This window comes from Lissotriton helveticus, chromosome 1_1 (assembly GCF_964261635.1).
Source record: "Lissotriton helveticus chromosome 1_1, aLisHel1.1, whole genome shotgun sequence".
In the NCBI taxonomy this organism is placed as follows: domain Eukaryota; kingdom Metazoa; phylum Chordata; class Amphibia; order Caudata; family Salamandridae; genus Lissotriton; species Lissotriton helveticus.
Window position 1 is genome coordinate 610,063,169 of NC_136057.1, and position 20,929 is coordinate 610,084,097.

Genomic DNA, 20,929 nt, shown 5'->3' on the forward strand with positions numbered 1-20,929 from the left:
TGTTTTTATCCCAAAGACAGTACCAGACAGTACCAATGTCAAACCCAAATGGTACCATATCCACAAAGAACCAAAACGAACTCACTTGATATATGCAGGTCAAGCGAACTAATTCTCCACTGCCGACTCTACAGACCAAACGGTCAGATCGAAGGGTTTCGCCATTTAGGACTCCAGTTGGGATGACCGATTGGCGAGGCACTGTCCGGCAGGACAGAAGTGGCAGCTGCAAGCAATCAATGCTTCTCATACAGGGATCCTGAACCGTCAGTCCAACCCGATGATAGCCTCGACCTGCCCTCCTCTGTCTGAGGAAAGGGATCGGTCACTCACCCGAAGTACGAAGGAGTCCCAGTTCGGGCACCAACTGAAGGAAGTGGCCCTATTACGGTCACCCGGGTCACTCACTACCACCTCTGAGCCTTCCATACCAAATCAAGAGTCTGGCAGGCAGTAGAGAATACAAACCAATATCTCTTTTTTCAGGTACACTCAGAGTGGAGCCCAGTCTGTCCAGTCGCTTAGGAGTGCTGCCCTCACGGACTGACATCAGCAAGCATAGAGATAGATTATGTACATTTCAGAACCAATGAAGGCACCCCCACAATGGACTTTTCCAAGCAGATGCAGCTAAACAATAAAGTACAGAGGATACTTTTCGATTCTGAGGCCGGGCACACACTATCTACTATTCAAGGTTGCTCTGCCACTAGACAAGTGGGAGAAGGCCTCTTTCTAGAGGGAAAGTATGTGCTAACAAGGACAGTGTATTCATTAGTTAAGCAAAACCCAACCTCGGGGAATTGAAACTCGGCAGAGGCCTTTTCTCAGAAATGACGAAGAATTAGTTTTGATTATGTCTCAAAATGGCGTCTACATAGAATATGGCGCTGCGAATGCTAACATACATAGAACAATGCGCAAACATGAATTTTTCTATTCTTTTTTTTATGTTTGAAAAACTTTATTTAGCAATCAATAACAGATATAACATATTAGCACTACATATAAAAGATAAAAAGGCAGAAATATAACAAAAGAATTGGCTGATACCTGGAAGAGAAGGATAAAAACATTTTTGGGGGATTTTTATATAAGGTAGGGAAGAAGACGAAGGGGAGGAAGAAGGGTAAAAGGGGGAGGGGGAATTCCAACACTGACATGAAAAAGGAAAAAGAAAAATGTGTACTAGATTGCATATTATATTTAAATAAATGTGAGTTATTGATTAAGTAAATACATATATCAACATAGCCAGGGTAAAAATTGAAGAACAGAGATAATGCCATTCAAGGGGGTTTGAAATTTTCAGAGGATAGATGCGAAATATTTTTCAAAACAATTAGATCTAAATTGGTGGTAAGGGGTAACCAGAAGAGATCTCTATTAACCATTGGTTTACAAGAGGAGGCGAAAGCAACATCCAGTCTATGAAAATGACAGAGGGTATTCCACCAGTGCTGTATGGAAAGTTTTGTGAGAATTTTTCTATTCTAACAGCAAGCAGATATGAATTTCCTATGACTAAAAGATTTTTAGGGCTCTAAATGGGGCACAAAATGTGATTTGTATCTACGTTCAAGCGGAAACCCACCAAACATATACAATTCGGAGCAAACACTGGCATCTACTAAGAATGGACATCAATATGTGAGCATGCATAGTGTGTAATTCACAACTGACAGCTAAGAAAAACAAAACTCTGAAGTAGATCTTGAACTTGTGTACCACTATGAGTTATGGGGACATGACAAAGGGGAAGGTATTGTGGCTACCACATAATCACTTAGGTTCTTATAAATGTCGAAAATGTGTATTTTGTCAATGCAGTAATGGTAAACAAGTGACTTTTTCAGACTGCATGAATAAGAAACAATATTATATGGTTAACTTTATAAATCGTAGAATAATGTTCTGTATGTACATAATCACACGCATCTGTCAGAAGATATATGCTGGGTCGAAAAATAGAATGTTAAAGAACAGGTGGCAAGAACACCGTAGAGTTTTAAGAATGGAGACACCAAGTGTCTGATTTCTGTACCTATGGATCAGATGCCCCAAATAAAATACTAGGATAAAATGAAATTCTGTGGGATTGCATCAGCTCACACAGACAAGGCAATAGGAAATACTCTCTGAGGAGAACAGTCTTGTTTGAATCAGTAATACTGTAGAAAATGGACTAAATTTGGATTCTGAGTTACAAGTTTTTCATTAAAATGTCTGACTGATTTTTCATTGATTGCATTATGGGGGGCAATGAGTATCTGTACCTCGGCTAATGTATCGCACCATTCATAGAAACCACTATAAATGGGGTATTTGTGCAGAGAACAGAGACTGTGATATATTCTATGGAATACTTTGCAGTATAGGATCTGTATTAGGCATTTTCACATAACGTTAGTAAAAAAAGTTTTCTTTTTTTAGTATACACATATCACACTCATTTTAGTTTATTAGACAACTCCGAGATACGTAGGAAGAATGAAATAACTGAGTAGAACCCCGTGAAAGACACAAGAAGTATTGTATGTATTTGGTTAGGACTCCAAGTAGCCGTATTTTAATGTTGCATAACTCAGACTTCTTTAAACTAAATAATAATTAAGCTAAATGCAACTGTATGTATATGATCACGGAGCTTCAGTTTAACCTCTTTTGCATCATTAAATGAGCAATAGTTTGCAGCCTCACATTTTGGGGTGTAAAACGTACAACAACACAAACACATTGCCTTTGAATGAGAGATAGGGGTACATTGTACACATGGTGCCCATATTTAAATGGCAAAACCTAATCATTGTAATCCTAAAACATAGTGTATGTGCTAATGCTAGATTGCTACGGGTTTAAACTCACTGTTTAACACATGGAGCATTGCACTCAGGCCTTTTATTCTGTTTATATATATGAAGGCCATACCATCAGCTCTACCTTGGAAGAGTACAGATTCACCTGAATACGAAGACCTCACTAGATTAATTTAATAGAAATTTAGGGTATTGACATGCTTGACAACCATGATAAAAATTTCATTTTAACCCAATTTATTGCAAAAGATTGTGCTCTTTATACCACCATAGAGCAGGTGAACTGGGGTGAAAATAGATTGATAGATCATATATGGTCCATCTTTAGAGTTGAAACGGACATCTCGCATGCCCCCAATCCAGTGATGATAGTGTGTTTACATAGAGCTGTTTCATACGTGGGATAGAGAACACTGGAACCAACATGAAGAGGCATGGACGGTGGTCATCTTGGAAGTTTAGAATTTATTTTATTTATTTGAAAATTTTTATATAGCGCTGGCTAGACCCGAAAGTATCAGAGCGCTTTACATGAGGATCCGCAGGTTACATTTTACGAAGTTAACATAAGTTACAGTTACGCATATCATCAGAGGAGAAAAACATGAGATTACACGATAAAATGAGTTATTAGTGCGTAGCCTAAACCAAGACTCCTGTCATATGGGTATGGAAGGTAGGGGGTGGGAGAAAACAGGGGAGAGGAATGGAGATAGTGACTGGAAGACCGTAGAGGGGAAAGTGCTTCAGGGGAAGTAGCGCAATGAAAGCAGTCCAAGAGGAAGACAGATAAAACCGAGAAGAACTGTGAGAAACAATGTCTGATGTCCGGCTGGGTAGGTGACGGCTGAGGGGGTGAACCATAGCCAGACTCCTCCATAGCTGCACCGGACAGCTCCACCGGTCAACGACCAAGGGTTGTCTGGTTCCACGGTATGTAAAGATATTTTCTGTTTTCGCCCATGGGGCAACGTCATAGTTCCTTAGAAGGCAACCGTTCGGGTGTTACTAGGAAACGCCGTCCTCCTCCAGCTAGCCCCATGAGAGGAGAGGTGGAAGAGACAATTTAGATGTCTGCTGATCATCCCCATGCCCCTGAAACAGTAGTGGGTGCTGGTAAATTGTCATAGAACACATGTCGTAAATTGCAAGGGACCTCATACAGACGCCACCGCCAAGAAGGGGGAGTTCCGGACAGGCAGAACTCCACCATTGGATGGAGGCCCGCAGATCGTGCAGTCCCCGCAGGAAACCAGGGGAGGACACTAGGCTTCGGGACTCGGCTTTCTATGGGGAGGTCATGCTGCCTTTTCTCTCCCAATTTTTCCTCTAAAACATTCGGTGCCTTCCCTCTGGTGTACAGTCCTCCACTCATCACAACCTTTGAAGCTTGTTTTCCTATGGGTGTCCTCAATTACTGTCTCGTTGGCCGCCATTTTAAGGTCAGCATTTAAATGTAGCAAACAAACTGTCCCTGTACTCAGGGACCCAGTGTGCGGCTACTGTCAAGGTTACTGTCCCCTCGTGTTGTGGGCCCATGGGCTGGTGGAATGATTGGACACAGACACTTTAGTGTTTACTCCACCTTTATTTGTACCTTCGGGCTGCACCTGGCCCTCCAGATGTATGTGTGCAACATTATATGGTAGAGTCCTCGTGGCACTTTATAACTCTCCCAACTTTTACTAGTGTACAACAGCACATGTGAAGCGGGTAAACATTAAATATCACGTACATCGTCTTTCAGTCTCTGGCTGGGTGCCGGGGTGAGTCGGAGTCCATACTTCAGTCTCCGTCCACTCTCTTCCCGGGTTCTCAGTGGGCCAGCCGATCTGGTCTGTTTGGCCGGACGGTGGGCATCTGCCCGGAGGTGTATCTTCATCACTGTCTGTTCCATACTGGACCATGGCGTGTTCCGACAGGACTAGAGGGCTCCATATATGGCATGTTGTGCTCTTCCGCTATGTGGGACTGGTTGCAGTGGTCATCTGGCTGGTGCATGACGCGTTTAAACCATGATATATTGCGTCACACTGGTCTGTACCCACTGGGCAGTCCCCATTGTCTCTGTTATGGGAGTGATTTCCGACTCTTCTTTTTTAAGGGGGTCCGAAACTTCCACCCTGGATGATGATCTTTCAGGGCCACCTTATCACCGACCATGAGAGCGAGGGCCAACGCGCTCCGATCTTTGCTGACCCTATTGTTGGTGGCCGGTCGCTTTTCCTCGATGTCTATCTCTGCTGGGCTCCATTCTGGCCCAGTTGGGATGACATCTTGGGTGTTCTTTCTCTCTAGTAGGATGCTGGGAGCACACCCTGTGGTGCTGAGAGGTGTCTGTCGATAGGCTGTCAAAAAGCTGTCATCTTCACTCCGCTCCACCCCGATCCTGAGGGCTCTGTTCAGGGTGCACATGAAATACTCAGGTTCTCTGTTTGACTGGGGCCACTGTGGCATTTTCTTTGTGTTGGATGTGTCAGCTTTGGAGGTAGTTCTTGAAGTCTTGGCCCTGAATGGGGGGTCCACTGTCAGTTTTCACTTCACTGGGGAGGCTCAGCAGTGCAAATACTTTCTCGAGCATTTGCTTGACTTTCCCAAACGCAGTTAACCAGACGAGCTCCACCGCAGGAAATTTCGAATGAGTGTCTATGATCACAGTGGTTAGTCTGCCATTGGGTAAGCTGACAAAAACATGCCGATCTGTGACCACGGTGTAGTGCAGGCCTCCTCAGTGATTAATGGAGCATTTGGTGGTTCTCCGCTGATGATGGCGCAAGAATGGCAGCTGCGGACATGCTCGTCGACCTGCTTGTTCATCACTGGGAACCACTCTGTCTTCTTAGAAGGCCATTTGTTTTTGCAATCACTTGATGTCCCTGGTGCGAGATGCTGCACTACTTGGGCCCACAGGCGATTTGGCATCACTATCTGGTACCCTCGCAGCAAGAGATCAGTGCCGCTTGTACTGAGTTTGTCGCACACTCGCCAGAGTTGATTCCTGGCTGCTTGCTCTTCAGTTTTGAGGGTCCTTGCGCCCTCTAGAAATGTCTTCCACTGCTGGCTGTGGAGCCTTACTTGGCCTTGATTATACTGGTGTCTCGGATCTCATCCAGGGATATCGCTTTTGGAGCACGGTTCGTGTATTACCATTTGTATGGACTCCTCGGCCCCTTCATCTGGTTCCAATGAGCTGTCACCATCTGGGGCTGCCACCGGGTGGTGAGATAGATAGTCCGCTCGCTCGTTGTTGTGCCTGGCCGGTATGTGATTTAGAAGGAGTAGGGCTGGATCTCCACGGCCCATCATTCAATCCGCGGTGGCCAATTTCTGGCCGTACCGATAAGGAGAGGGACTGTTGTGTGTTTCCTTTAGGGCCCACTTAGTTTGCTCATATTCTAGTTTTCTTGTACTTTTAGGCTACTTTGCCTTCCACACATTATGCTTAGCACGTTTATTTTTGTGTCAAAACATTATCTTAGAAAAATTCTGCACCTGTTTTTGGTTCAGACTGGGCCTGAATATTTTGTATAAGGTCAAACAACACTATGCCCGGTCTTCCTGTGATCGGTTATCAAACATAGCTTGGCATTTAGACATAACATACATTCACATCTGCTGTTTTCAAGAAGTTGCCTCGTAACATATACACGGAGACGTGCCATTTTGAAAACAGGGAGAAGGCATTCTAGCAGAACAAAGGTCCCAACGCGAGAGAGCTGCACTCGCTGAGATGTAGAACTATTTATGCCTGACCGGTGTGGGGTTTGCCACTAATTCCAGAGATCTATAATATAATACTGTGTTTCCATAGTGAGGGTAGACTGAGGCAAATATATAATTCACCATGGTAGGGCTTATTACTCTTCATAGTCTGCTTTGAAAAGATTTGTTTTATTAATGCTTTTTTTCTTTTCTTTTCCTTTTTATTTTTTACAAGATGTTATTTTCCTTGAGCCAAATGTATATGTCCTAAGAAAAAGCTTATTCAAATCTATCCCAATATTATTATTCTTACTTGCCCTTTTGAAGCTGAAAGCGAAACACTTGCTTGCAGGTTTTAAAGCATGATAACATGCATGTATTCGCTAATGAATGGAATCATTATGTACAATAAGAAATAACTGTTTGCTTATATACGAAGTCAAAATGGTGCATCTACCTCATTTCCATGTAATCCATCTACAGTCCTTAGGCATAGGACTTATCAAGTGGGTCGCACGAAGGAGTGCGGATAATTGGCCACCATCTGTCCAAAAGACGAGTGACACTCTCCAACCTGGATGCCTACTGTCATTCTCCAGGGTTGCAACTGAAAAGGATCAGCTAAGAGTCTGGCAACTGAATGCCAGAATGTCTTTTTAGGCCCCTGCCAGGCCATACTTGCTTGCTATCAAACACATGCCTAAACAAGCAAAAGTCACTTCACCGTTGCTAAAATAGCCAAATGCATTCTGGGGACAGAGAAGACGACAATACTGAGAACAGAATGACACTGAGACCGATTCCAACAGCACAAGGACAGGGTGAAATGTACACTGGGTTAAGGAATACACCAACACTGAATATTGTACAGCCTGCCTACTCTTACGTCAGAATGTTCCCCTTAATATAACAGTCAAACTCGGGACCCCTTACTTAAAAACATTTTCCCTGGCTTCATAAACCTCTAGCATTTCCTCTGGCTCATCACTGAAACACTTGGAAGACATTCTGAGATAATTGTCCGATCCTTAATATTGTTTTGATCTGTTCCCAATATTTTCTCAAATACATAAGTTTGCAGGTAGCAGTTATTCAATCTCTATATACTTAACTGGTCATTAGGCAGCAACTGAAACCCAACTTGAACTGCTATATAGCCTGAAGTTGTCATCAATCCACTTATATATCTGCCATTTTTTGCTTATGAAGTCTCCAGGAGTTTGGAAATAACCTAACCATCAACTGTAGGAACGGTGTGTGGGTGAAAAGTTTAACCGCTTTTTTGGAATCATTCTACATCAAGAATACTAAATCACTGTCCAGTAACAGTACACTTCTGCTCCAAGAATCCAGCTTTCTCTCTCATCATTTGTTGACTTTAATTGTCTTTGACGCTATATGGAGGTAATGCGAGGTTAGACAGTAGAAGAATGCATAGGTCAGTCCCTGCCTTAAAGTTGGTTTAATAGCACAAAGCTAGTCAGCACAGCCAGCTATCCTTGTTGATAACATTAAAAGCATCCATTCATCTACTGTAGGAGCATATGGATTTAGAATATTGATCTTATCTCAAATTGCACATAAACTCGCATCCAGTCCCCATTTTTTAAGTCACTTGATTATCAAGCTTAAAGTGAAGTTTTCTAGTCCACCCTACTATTTACCTGCAATATGATGAGGCTGTCAAACCTCTGAAGCATTTTATTCATCAACGTTCTCCTTTCCACCACAATAGAAAACGTTTTCCTTATCAGCTGTGGTCCGTGCAAGTAACCGCGGTGGTGCTGTGGGGCCGTGTAAGGGGGGATTTCGAGGCACGATGCAGAGGAACATTTTAAAAAATAATTAATTTTCCCTCTGCATCTTCCCTTACACAACCCCACTGCCCCACCGCTGTTACCTGCATGGACCATGGCTGCTTACCATAATTCTCCAGTGACTCAGTGTACTATTGCCTCCATTGCATGAATGTCTGTAAGATCACAGCTTCAAATCCTGGCGAGTCCACTCAGACTTTTATCCGTTGATGGCTGTAAGATGATTGACTTGTGTTACAACATAAATAGCTGTGCTTTAGTGAACAAGTGCTTTCGTGAACTTCAAGCTTTGTCCAATTAGAAGCCATACTCTCCATTCGTCATGGATTGAGTCCTGCTCAAACTCAAACTAGCCCAAATGAACCATTGTCTCTAATGGCGCTATTCCAAAATTCCAAAAGTAAGGTAAAAAACCTGTACACACCTTGGATGCCAAAAGGACACTCTTGTATTAGCTGGATGCCAGATTTCCATTATATTTAGACAATTTAACAAAGGACAGTCTGTCTCTAAAGAAGGCAGCTGCAAAAGAAATAATTGATGGACGGAATGCTGGACAATGCAAACATTCACCCCCAGTCACAAGGATCTGGGTTTAATCCATCATTCTTTTGCTCACCATACCACCCCAGTTTGGACCCAGCCATATGCAAATCAGTCTTGACCCTGCTCCTTATAGGAACAGTCCAGTCCTAACTGGCATGCCAGGTCCTCCCTTGACCGGAAACAAGCAGCCTGGGACCGGTTTCAGGGCATCACCCTTCATCAGCCAGGCTGGCTTGAATCCAGTGGTGTAGTGAGCACGGGACCCACATCTGGGTATACCCTTCCTACTTAGGGCAACATATGCAAAAGAAACGATTGATGGACTGAATGCTGGACAATAAAAAAATAATTTTCAAGAAAATGTTTCACTGTTAGTTGATGTATGGAGATCAGACTTTTTAAATAATAGTTTTTATGTAAACCAACAAACTCTTTTACTAACTTATTGTTGTGCCTAATTGTAATTTTGTGCTGTTTTCCCCCGCAGGGACATCATTGAGATCGATGTGGATGACATTTTTAGCTGGTAAGTATTCTACTTATGAGGTCTGAGAGGTGTTTGTATTGATTGGAAGTTCTATTTGTGAGAGCTGATCATTTTAACAAGACAAAACACCATGATGGAGGTGGGAGCAGCTGCATGGAGATTTGGAGACCTTATGTATTTTCCCTGTCACCTGACTGTGTTCAATCAACAGGAGGAGATAGCCAAGTCACTTGGGAGGTGCCAGAGGACCCTTTACCTTTGATGTAGAGACCCTGTTGGTGCTGCGCTTGTGTGTAGCCTGCTGAAGGCCGTCTGGTGAGCACAGGGCCATTTCACCTCTCTGCTGCTTGCCGGTGTGACTTTCCTGTAGGCCATAACCACTGGATGTCGGAGACTTCCTTTGAGGAAAGTTGGATGTCTGCTTGAGGTGTTAGGCATGCTGTGGCGGTCTGGCTTTGAGAGCTGCTGTATTCCTGGGGTATTCCTTCTAACTGGATGAAAGGGAGGAGGTGGAGTGATGACAAATCTGGGTTAACCCTTGTCACCACTCCTCCCTTTCCCTGGTGCTCAGTTGGTCCTGGTTGCAGATTGAGCGGTGTGCTTCACCTGGATGATGCCTTGTCCAGGTAAGGGGTTGCTACTAGGAATGTATGCCATGTGGGAGCAAAAACTGTACCTACAAAGTTAGACACCCCAAAAATGTCCCTGGACCAAATTTTCCACTTTTACTGGATCAACGACTGTGTTAAATCTCAATTTCATTATGCAGTATATCCTCGCGTTAAGGCATCTCCCCAAACCTTCATTTAATTAAATAATGGGGTTGACTCAATAACTTAGTTCTAGATCAATAAAAAGTTTACTGGTTTTATTGCAAAAATTCAAAAATAAATGGCAAAGAGTCAATACCACGAATGCTCTCATATGCAAAGTTATACAAAGTATGCCAAAATCTGAACATATTTTAAGTGCCAACGGGCAGCAAAGTCATTAAGAAATTATGGCGTCATTCCTAGTAGAATAGGAAAGTCTTCTGACTCATCCCCCAAAATAAAGTTTTTTTTTTTAATAAACAATTCTTCTATATTAAATCAACAGTTCTTCAGTTTCATTGTGTGAGCAAATGTATCATTTATTCAGCCAATCGGAGCACATAAAAAATAACCGTCATATTACCTTAGCACCCAAGCACTAACCCATTTTAAACTAATTATTCAACAAACTATCTAGATATCTTCCGGTGGTGTTTGAACAAAATTGACAATAAAACTTTCTTAGAGTGAATACATCCAGTATAGAACCTGAAGATATAGTTACAAGTAACAATTCTACATCCACCCTATGGAAAGTTAATTGCAAGCACAGCAATATAGCAATGAAAATTAAGTAAGGTGACCTCAGCTTGACTGTGTGGTGCGGACCCTGTGGAGAGATAATGTGTGCTTGGGGTAGCAGGGGGGGCACGAATGAGGGACACAGATAGCTTCTATATTGTTTAAGATGCCGTTTGCATAGAAATGTGACACAACGTAAACATTCTAATAAATGCATTTCTACACATCTTACAAAATTCATTTGAAAAGCAATTACACTTGATCTGTCTGTAAATGTAAAATCGTGTGTAAAAATGAATACTACACAACGTTAACTAGCCACAAGAATATATAGCTTTAAAAACTCCTACAACTGCAAACCTAAGGTTTACTTTTTACTGACACTCAATGTCCATGCCAAACGAAGACAGCCTTTAAAGGAAAAATTGCCTCCCATCCCGAAAAGTTGGTCTTAAGTAGAGTTTTCTCCCTCAGAATGAATCATTGTCCATTGTCCTTCTAATCCCCTGCTCAGCAATGTAAACTAATATTTTTAACATATAACTAAATTTCAAGAGCTGCATGAATCTGGTGTGATGTATGAATGCAAATCTGCTGGATCAATACCTTGAGTTTCTTGTCCTTGAAAACATTGACGGCTAGTTAGCCTTGTAAGGACTGGTAGCAACAGTCAGTTTCTGTTTAGCGAAGGGGCAGCCTATATATATCTGGATACCCTAATCATTCAGTGTTGGCTGTCATTTAGCCGAACAATTTATGATCGTAAATCTACCTTTTTTTGCTTGATTTCTAAACGGCTAAATGTAATGAAGCAATAATGCTTATGAATTGCTACTATTTTTTGGTCCTTACTTGGGTATTGTCCTCACTATATAAAATGGCAGATTAATATGTATAAATAAATAGGACCTTATATGGAAGATAAAATATGTAACCGTTTGTCAATGGGTACTACATGTGCAAATATTTTCTGCCCTGGTATGCAAAAATGTGCATGTTTCTCCAAATGTATCATAGCACTTTCCCCCTTTGCGTATCATGCATATTTTGCATAATCACAAGTGGTTCTTTGTGTGTGTGTGTTTTTTTTAAGCACTAGTCCTAGTGGAAGCAAATTTGTCCCCTGTGAATCGTGTGTCAAGTTCTCTTAAACGAAAACACCTTAGATTGTGAGACATTGTCTTCAGACGTGTATAGCCTGATCCCAGCAGTGTAAATCCCGTATTATGGTCCTCGCATTCAAGATAGCATCATATTTCAGCTTTTTTAAATACGGAATTTCAACCACTGTGTCCCTGCCGTGTTTTGGGAGATCAGAAAAGGGAGATACATTTTCCTCGATTGGCGAACACATTTTTAGTAATGATATTGCCATTTAGACTCAACAATTTTAGACTGAACAATATGGAAATATGGAAAGGAGTTGAAAAGGAAAAATTTGCTTTACTAGATTTTATTTTGGGCTTTTCAAACCCATATTACTGAACTGATTCGAAGGATCAGGGGCGTAACACAGGCACCCGCAGCCCCGGCGTTGCGGGGTTGGGGGAAGGGGGGGCCCGCGCTCCAGGGGCTCCCTCACTCAGCAGAGCCAGCAAGCCTCTTTCTGGTCTTCAATAATTAAATGGTTTACACACCGGCCGCTGAGGCTTTCCTCTTCATTGATTAATTGGTGCTAGGCGCGCAGATATCTCTGCGCTTCTGCGCAGTCTTCAGGGTGGGGCTGGTGACTATTGTCAGTCAGGCGCATTGTGCAGCGCCATTAAAAGTGCACGAGTCATGACCAGTGAAGGCGGCATCCCAGGGTTTTAATGACTGTTGGCGAATATAGAATTGGACATATGAGTGTAAAATGGTCTGCCGTATTGACCGGAAACTATTTTGGGCCTAGTCGGTAACGAGAACCTATATTTATTTTGAGTGGTTAGTTACTGTATCTGTGTAATTCAACTTGAGCCTTTAAGTGAAACACCTTGTTCATGTTCAGTTGTTTTTCATTTATATTGTAACCATTATACCTCCCTCAATAAGCGTTGCAGTTGACTCAAATTCATCTTTACCTGTGGTTTAAAAACTGCAATGTCGCACTTGATTCTATGTTAGAAAGCTATCCCATGCAGAACGCCGACTACTTGCAGGGCAGTTTATGATCACGCACTCGTGTAGTCTACGTACTTGGACGTTTTTAAAATCCGTCTCACGGTCGCCATAATACGTGGTTCTAGTGGTTAGCCCTAATTGCCTTGTCCGTCACGTGGTTAATAAAAATGCTTGATTTCCACCCCCCTGTTGACGGTCAAGTATGAAGTCCCCTGAATAAGAATCTTGTGTGGTTTTATTTTATTTCTCCTTGATGGGCTTCCTTTTGCTACAAAGTGAACTTGCATACTGGGGCAATGTATTAAATCTGACGGCTGTAAGAACGGAAAGAAAGCTGATTAGTTTGTAGAGGTTAGTCAAGTAAATGGAGTACCCCCTCACCCGAAACTTGAGCAGAATGCTATTGTTTTTATGTGCATGTAATTTAATCAAGTGATATGCTTGTTTTTAATTCGAACGGCATTGTACACTCGCCATTTTGACGTGCAGGAACTTACTATGACCCAGTTTATGCCTGCCATCAATTGAAAAGATCACTGCATCTTACATGTCATAATGCCCTTTTCTGGGGACTACCTTAGAGGTGCCTAAGTAATTCTTAAAGCACTGGAAATGTTGTTCAGTTAGGTGATATGGGTCGTTGAAAAACAGGTCATAACTTTAATCTGAACCTCTAGCCCAGGGTTCTACCGTGTCTGTCTTGTAGGACCGGATCCATGCCATATTTTTAGCATAGCCTCATTTAGGTAAATGTAGGTATCGGGATCTGGCATGGCTCAGGCCCTCCAGTACAATCATTAGAGAACTATGCTCTAGCCTGAAGTTACAAGTTCCGTTTCATGTATATGTCCTCCATCGAAGTTAGTTGATATCTATGCCAAAATGTTTTGATGCAAAGGAGTTTACTATGCAGTCAATTCAACAATTGCTATAAGGGGTGAATTCTACATTTTGGATTTAATTTCGAGCAGGGGAGAGGGGCACTGCAGGCGCTCATCCGCCATGGAGAGAGGATGTAGCCTTGCGGTTAGAGCTGTCGACCTCGATGCTGGGGAACCATATTCGAGTCTCGGCAACAACGCTCAACATACTGTGATTCTGGGCAAATCACTTAATCTCCCCGTGCCTAACAAGAAATAATGTATCTATTTGTAACAAAACTGTTGCTCATGTAAAGCCCTCTGATACCGGATGACTTGGGCCTAGTTCGCTCTATATAAAACTCATGAAAAGAAAAAATAGTGTTATAAGAGGATTACTTACTACTTCAACCATTCCAAAGACCTGACTCTCATAACACGGATAAACACAACTCCTTATTAAAAAAAGTAAAAAGACGCGATTAGGTGCCTCTGAGGAAGGAAGGTAGGCCCAAGAGAAGCGGGTAGTGCAGAGCGTTGCTGGGATTTACCTACTACACACCTGGTTAAATATGGGTTCCCGCAGCTGCTGGGGTTGGGAGGACCCAGTTACTTTTATACATAAACTTTTTGATGCGCGGGAAATGGGGAGGAGTAGACAATTAAATAAATAATGCGCCGAGAAGCCCCCACTCTGAAAGATTTAAGCAAACAGAGTATTATCTGATTAGAGAGCGGACGAGTGTATGAAAGAGACCCATGCCGATTGGAGGCGAGCACCTCAGCTACACCTAGGCGATCAAGGCAGCGGACTGTCCGCCGGGTGTGAATGAATGAACGCTTCGGCGCTACAGAGGTTACCGGCACAAAATGTATGAAGCGTGATGGAACAGTAAGTTAGATTGCGGAAGCCGAGGACGAGAGCAGGTGTGTAGCGGTTTGCAATTTATTTTTTATTTTTCATGATGGATGTTTAAAGGCAAGGTGACATTTTTCACAACTGTGTGAAAATGGCACTTCATCTGTACTAGCAAGGCGGCCTCTACGGAGAACACATGACTCGATTAATGTTTTCAGATCAAAACAAACAGTGCAACCTGGTGCAATATTGCAATGAATGTGACCGCATATTACGAACGTTGGTTTCAATTACTGACAATTAAAAGCACCAGCGAATTACTCGGAAGGCTCTTTATTTTAAAAGCTAACATATGATGACATCACAGAAATAGGCCAATTGGGCTATAAGTTTATCCATGAACAATTTCAAACTATTGCGTGGCAATTCACTGTAAAATTGTTCAGTAATAGGTCGCCACTAAGCATCGCAGCCACCGCCCGTCCACGATAGCCACTCTCGTGCCCTCAGTTCATTGGCAAATTCAGTTGCATCTTAGAATTTTTTTTTTCTGGGAAGTAAACTAAAGCGTTCTCTTGGAAATAATATCAATCTGCTCCAAACGTTCCTATAAATGTCCTTTTTTTAGGGATACAATTATGTTCCACGGGTCTTAAAATAAAGCGAGTAATATCCCGACGTGGCAGTTCGAGCGAGTGTTTTGCCAGTCACTTTGAAATATTTGAGCCTTCAAACAGGGAATTATTAGTTTAAACTTTTTTGATTATTGTATGGTGCTGTAGTTGTTGTTGTTTACCAGTTGCTTTGAAATATGTTCCTTTATGCACACACCAAACGGGGAATTATTTGACTAACGCGGCTTCATTTTTGCATACTGCTGGACTTGTTTTTACCATCCACTTTGAAAGTATTTTCACCTTGATGCAAGAAGAAAGTTGTATTGTTTTACAAAACATGCTGCTTTATTTTTGTATATTACTGGACTGGTCATTGCTTTATTATACACTTTTGAAAGTATTTGCAATTTTTCATTTGCTTTACCAACTACAGTTTGTATAGATTGGTATTTGCTGATATTTTTTTGTTTTTATTCTACATGCAGTGTCATTTATGGTGTTGCTTGCACTTGTCTGTAATATGTGTGCCTTAAGTCTTGTATTTAGCATTGTTTACACTACAGAAATGATAAACAGACAAAACATCTGCATGAATGTTCTGAAGCATCCAAACAGTTTTCTTCCTTATCCTCATTTGCCTGCCTGTTTTGTAATGCTTACTAATAAAGACATGTTGGTAGGAATTGAAATTGCTTCCTCAGTACAAGTTATTATCACGCACAACCCTTGACAGTCGCTAGTGTGTGGTATGCAGATAATTCACCAGTCTATTTCTCTTGCCATTCGCTGGATACCGAGTTATAGCTTGTGTACTTCTCATGTATATTGTCAGTTGAGTTTTTATGGAATTGCAGGTTTGGGGTTTGTCTTTCAAAGTTTCAAGTTATTGTCCATTAATGTCAATTCTATTTCAGACCCTTCATAGTTGTTCCTTGTTCTTCAGCCATAGGCAGTTACTGAGACAATAGGATCACTCCTTGGCATTGTTCTGATTGCTGCCCCAGTTAAATAATCTGCTTTTGACTGTATTGTTACAAATGGCAGAGCTTGTATGTTGAGTGTTTCCCACTTTCTCATTAGAACTTAGAGAGACAATATAGAGGCATTCCATTTAAATGTTGGAGGTTTCAAATCAAAATATACTAGATTTCTGGGTGGTAGGGCAAAGTGGTGGGACAGGCCACCGCGGGGGCCCCCTCCATGGGCTTTGCAGGGGGCCCCCTCAAGTTTCGTTATGCCACTGCGAAGGATATCTTTCAGTTATATAACTTTTTTCTACAAGTCTCATATTCTATTATGCTACATAATGCGTGTTTATGCACAATATATTTGATGTTTCTTAAATGTATGTATTAATATTTTCTCGGTTTGTTGTGTTTAACCCATTAGCCTTTTTGTTGTCAATTACGAGATTTCTGAATACTGTGTCTGGCTGAAAATGTTTGTCTATAAGCTCACAAGAATATGTTTTAAAAAATTCTAATACATGATTTAAAATAACATACTTTCGAAATAGTGCCACTGCTTAGAACTCTTGCATCTTTTTAAAAAAACTTTTTCTATTGGTCTAGAGACTCTGGTTAACGTCTAATTCTTGTACCCAGCAATATGTGTGGAGAGCCTGGGTTAGATATACCTAACAAAATCAGATTGTAATTAAACTCGAAAATTTATTATTAGAAACAAATGTGACTGTTTTTCATTTAACTATGACCTGATCGTGTAAGGGAGGGACAGGGTTTTCTTTGTTTTGTAATGGACTCAGTATGTGTTGACCACATGGGTGTTCAAACGTATCTTTCATATTACTTTGAGTGTATGAAATTATCTGATGTTTTATAATACTTGTAATATTTGTAGAGTAACATTTTCATAGTCTACTTTTTACATTCTTAAATATTATGCTTTTATAAATCATTCACTTCCCAAAAAAGAATGAATTCAATGATTAGGCCATTATGAGATTTAACCCCTACTCTACCATACACTGGAAATGGGAGTCCTATTCCGGTGTTTTGATTTAGGTGTTTAGTGGTAAATTATGCAATAGAAGCACATTAAGCCTATTGCCAATTACTTATAGTCTTTACAGTTCACTTTTTCTGGAATTGTGACATCCTCTCCTAAGGGGTTTTCCCCAGAGTTTGGTGAATTTTATGACAAATATAGCATTTTAAGGCCAGTAACTTCGGCCAGAATCGTGTAGGATTTAAAGGCTGCTGTCCAGGTTATCAACACAAAATCATACGCCTGTTGATGCAGTTTGGAAAATATTCCCAGCTGCACATCTGAGAACCTAGGATCAGCAAATCTCATTTGACATGCAGTCAGCAGAGCTGCCTGAAAATATCCTGATTCCATGCTAGTCAGAAGGTAGACTGCTCAAGACCGCTACACCACTGCAAAATGCATTGCAAAATGTGTGTCAGACTGCTTTTAGACTACAGCAGGAGAGAGTATATATCAGTATCCACTGGAGAACATGCCTCTGACTCCCAAACATCTGGGGCATCAAAGATAAATACTGTTCCAAATACCTTTGACTTATTTAGCAAATAATGTCATCTTGTACATCCCATCAATATAGTACGCTTTACAGTACTTGTGGTGCAAAACATTTAGCTAGAATTGGTCAGAAAGCTATGAAGTAGGCATTGCATTACTTTGAGCGTTTCATACAATAACTTACTATTGAATCTGAGGTATATCATTACAATTGTCTTACAACAGTTTCCTCTCTCTTATGTGTATGATGCTTCAGTTTCTTCACACAACTTACAGCGCTCCCTTAGTGATGCAGAATCGAACACCTTCCCTCCACTCTGCTAGTTTTGTTCATTATTCAGGCATTTTAGGTGGCATCTTTTATGAACTTTTGCAGTAAATCTGTGTGTTGTAAATAAAAGATCTGCAGTGGCCAGGTGATGTATAAGTATGTTGTAGATTTATTGATAAGATAACAGCTTCAGATAAATACTGGAATCTGTAAATTCCAGGTGATGCCCCACCAGGACCCTCCTCCTGGTGGGGCATCACCTCTGCCCTGCTCAGCCTGCACACTCCAACTGACACTCGCAACCTCACCAGGCACCCATCATTCCACTACATCATCAATCATCCAACATTCCAGACATCTCCAAGCACACCAACACTCATTCTGACTGAGCAGTAGAGAAGAGATACATAGGCATGGGGAAAGGCAACAGTAGATCATAACACTGTGCTACTCCTCCTCCTCTTGGCCCTCATAGGCTCTGTGCACCAGCACGATACCAGCCTGCCTTAGCTCTTGACCTATCCCTCCAATCCTCTCAGCTGCTATACCCTTGGCCTCTCTGCTGAATTCCTGGCTTTGGTGTTGTGTGGTAGCAGGCAGCAGCTGTAAACTGTGATCTTCTAGGGTTGCAAATGTGGCAATGGACCATGCTGTACAGCAGGTGGCAGCACTTGGTCAGCGCAGTATATAAGCAAAGTGAATTCACCTGTAATCTCTTTTTTCTACATTAAAACATGACCTAGGTGTATGTTCTTATACTTTGTTCTTAAATTTCAATAGAGTATGTCTGTACACTCTACGTGAAAACCTATTTAATACTTTTTGTAATTACTTCCATTTTCTTTTGTTCCCGTACAGCAATGATGACGATGAGCGACATATAAAATCTAAATTCTTCAGGTAGTGTGATAGTTTTTAATATTTTTCTGTACTTTGTTGATAAATTGTTGGGAAAGATTGTGTCACCATCACATGCATCTTCTTCCTAGCATAAACAGTTGACAATTATAGGTGGTGGTGGGTAATATTTGATGGAACACAGAGACTCCAAACCTAAAGTATGTTTGTGCACAGCGCGTTTACTGTTCGTTTAATTTAGGGGCTCTCTCAGTTAATGAATACACGTGCTACTTTAGCAAGTGGAATACTAAAATTAGTTGACTGTGCGAGAACCATCATTTTATTTTCAATACAAAGCATTCTTTTTTTAAATTTCTGTATTACTTTATTGTGTATAAAAAAAAATATATTTACATGGAGCATGGAGTATACATGAGTGGAGGAAGAAAGAGGAAAGGAAGAGGAAAAGGAAAGAAAAAAAAGGGGGGCGCCGGGGGGGGGGGGGGGGTCTGGCCGCTGATCTCCCTTGTCTTTGAGGTAGTTCGAGTAGTTCGGAGGTCAGATTTCAAAGTCCTGCATTCCGTTGTGTCCTGCTGCCCCCCTTCTCGATGTTAGGTTGGTTTCCTGTTTCCCGCCCCGGACCCTAGAGGGGACAGAGGATGGAAGTCGGAAATGAAAGATGTGAAGCGCCTTGCAAACTGGTTTCCTTTTTGTTAGTGCGTGGATTCGCAGAGTGTGCCCCTTGTCGTTGTCTAGGTTCTGCGCCTATGGTGGTACAAAGCATTCTGTTGCACTCTAGATTGGTGGTGCAAAACTGAATGGATTAGTATGCGGTGTATATGTGAATGAGAGAGAGATGTTTGTGTTATATATGAATTATTTGAGAGGGCAGTATTTGGCTTACCATTCTCAGTTGCTATGCTCCATTTCCAAGTATTTGTCCCTGGACAGTTCTCCACTATCTTTTGGTTAGTTTCATGTTATATGAATACCAAATGCGCTTGTATACATGTACCTCTCTGACTAGAGCGCAAGACAAGTCAGGCTTAAAAAAATATGAATTCCAGGTTGACTTGCATGGTATTTTACCAGTTCAAAACTGTAATTCCTAGGCCTTGAAAAATCTACCCACCCACCCACACTCAATGGCAAGTTAGATTTTATCAGATCAAGCTATTTTTAGCACCTACTAACTAGTCCGTTCTGTCAAGTGAACTTAAGCTGGAAATGAACAGGTGAGTTCATTCAAAAAGTGAATGAGAAATAAAGATGCCATTAAATCTTGTTTTTATCTTGACACATTTGCTGTTTATTCAAGGAAAGAGGTAAAATGTCAGTTTGTCGCTTTACTAATTACTGCTTGGAAAATGGAGTTTCTTTTTCTTTCTGTTACTACAAGAGGTTTTTGTCAAGTGAGCTGTCTGACAATCCTGGTGAAACAAAAGACTGGAAGATGTCATTTTATTTCTAACCGCAGTTAAATAGCTTGTAAATGAATAGTACAAATATTTCAAAATATATCAGGAATTATGAAAGCACATCTTTGTCAAGAAGTTTGATGCAAACAAGGATTTAAATAGAAGCAATACAAATCAGAAGAGTTTACTTTTGATGTGCAAATGACACATATTTGCAGAAACTCTATTTCCAAACACTGTTTGTACACTAAGTTTTATCAGTATAGCTACATGTCGGGGGGAAATGTTGTGGCCATTTCAATATAAAAACTGCTGATTGCAAATGACAGTGTGCTATCACTTCATGCTGTAGTTATGTATTAATTAAAAGTAATAGTTTTTAAACATGATTTGAGAAGCTTTCCTGCCCCCCAACCTGATTACAATGCTGTTACTGAACTACGTCGCAGCTCAGGGTATCCTATATGTGGCTAGATGTGTATTATATATGGAATATACAGCAACGGTTTAGGCTATTAAATCAAACTAGAGTTTTTTTTTGTACAGCAGACCTGCATATTTGGAGTGCTCTCCTATGTGATAAAGAAGATCATGGCAGCTCAGTGAATTAAAATATTTGTCCACAATTTCATCATGTGTATATATATATTTTACTATGCAAAAAAAGGACACACATCAGAAATCTGCATCCTTTTCTTGAAGGTATCCACACTCACCAGACATACACTTGGGAAGCTGTCACCCTCACAGTTGAGTT

General features: G+C 41.2%; 1 protein-coding gene across 1 annotated transcript in view; it reads left to right on the forward strand.

Moving 5' to 3' along the window:
* Nucleotides 1-20,929, forward strand: part of BMAL2 (basic helix-loop-helix ARNT like 2) — a 209,236-nt gene that overhangs the window by 121,239 nt on the left and 67,068 nt on the right. Inside the window, exons 3-4 of the mRNA XM_078654606.1 lie at nucleotides 9,369-9,407; nucleotides 18,773-18,814. Coding sequence (XP_078510732.1) covers nucleotides 9,369-9,407; nucleotides 18,773-18,814 — 81 coding nt within the window. The remainder of the gene's footprint in view (nucleotides 1-9,368; nucleotides 9,408-18,772; nucleotides 18,815-20,929) is intronic.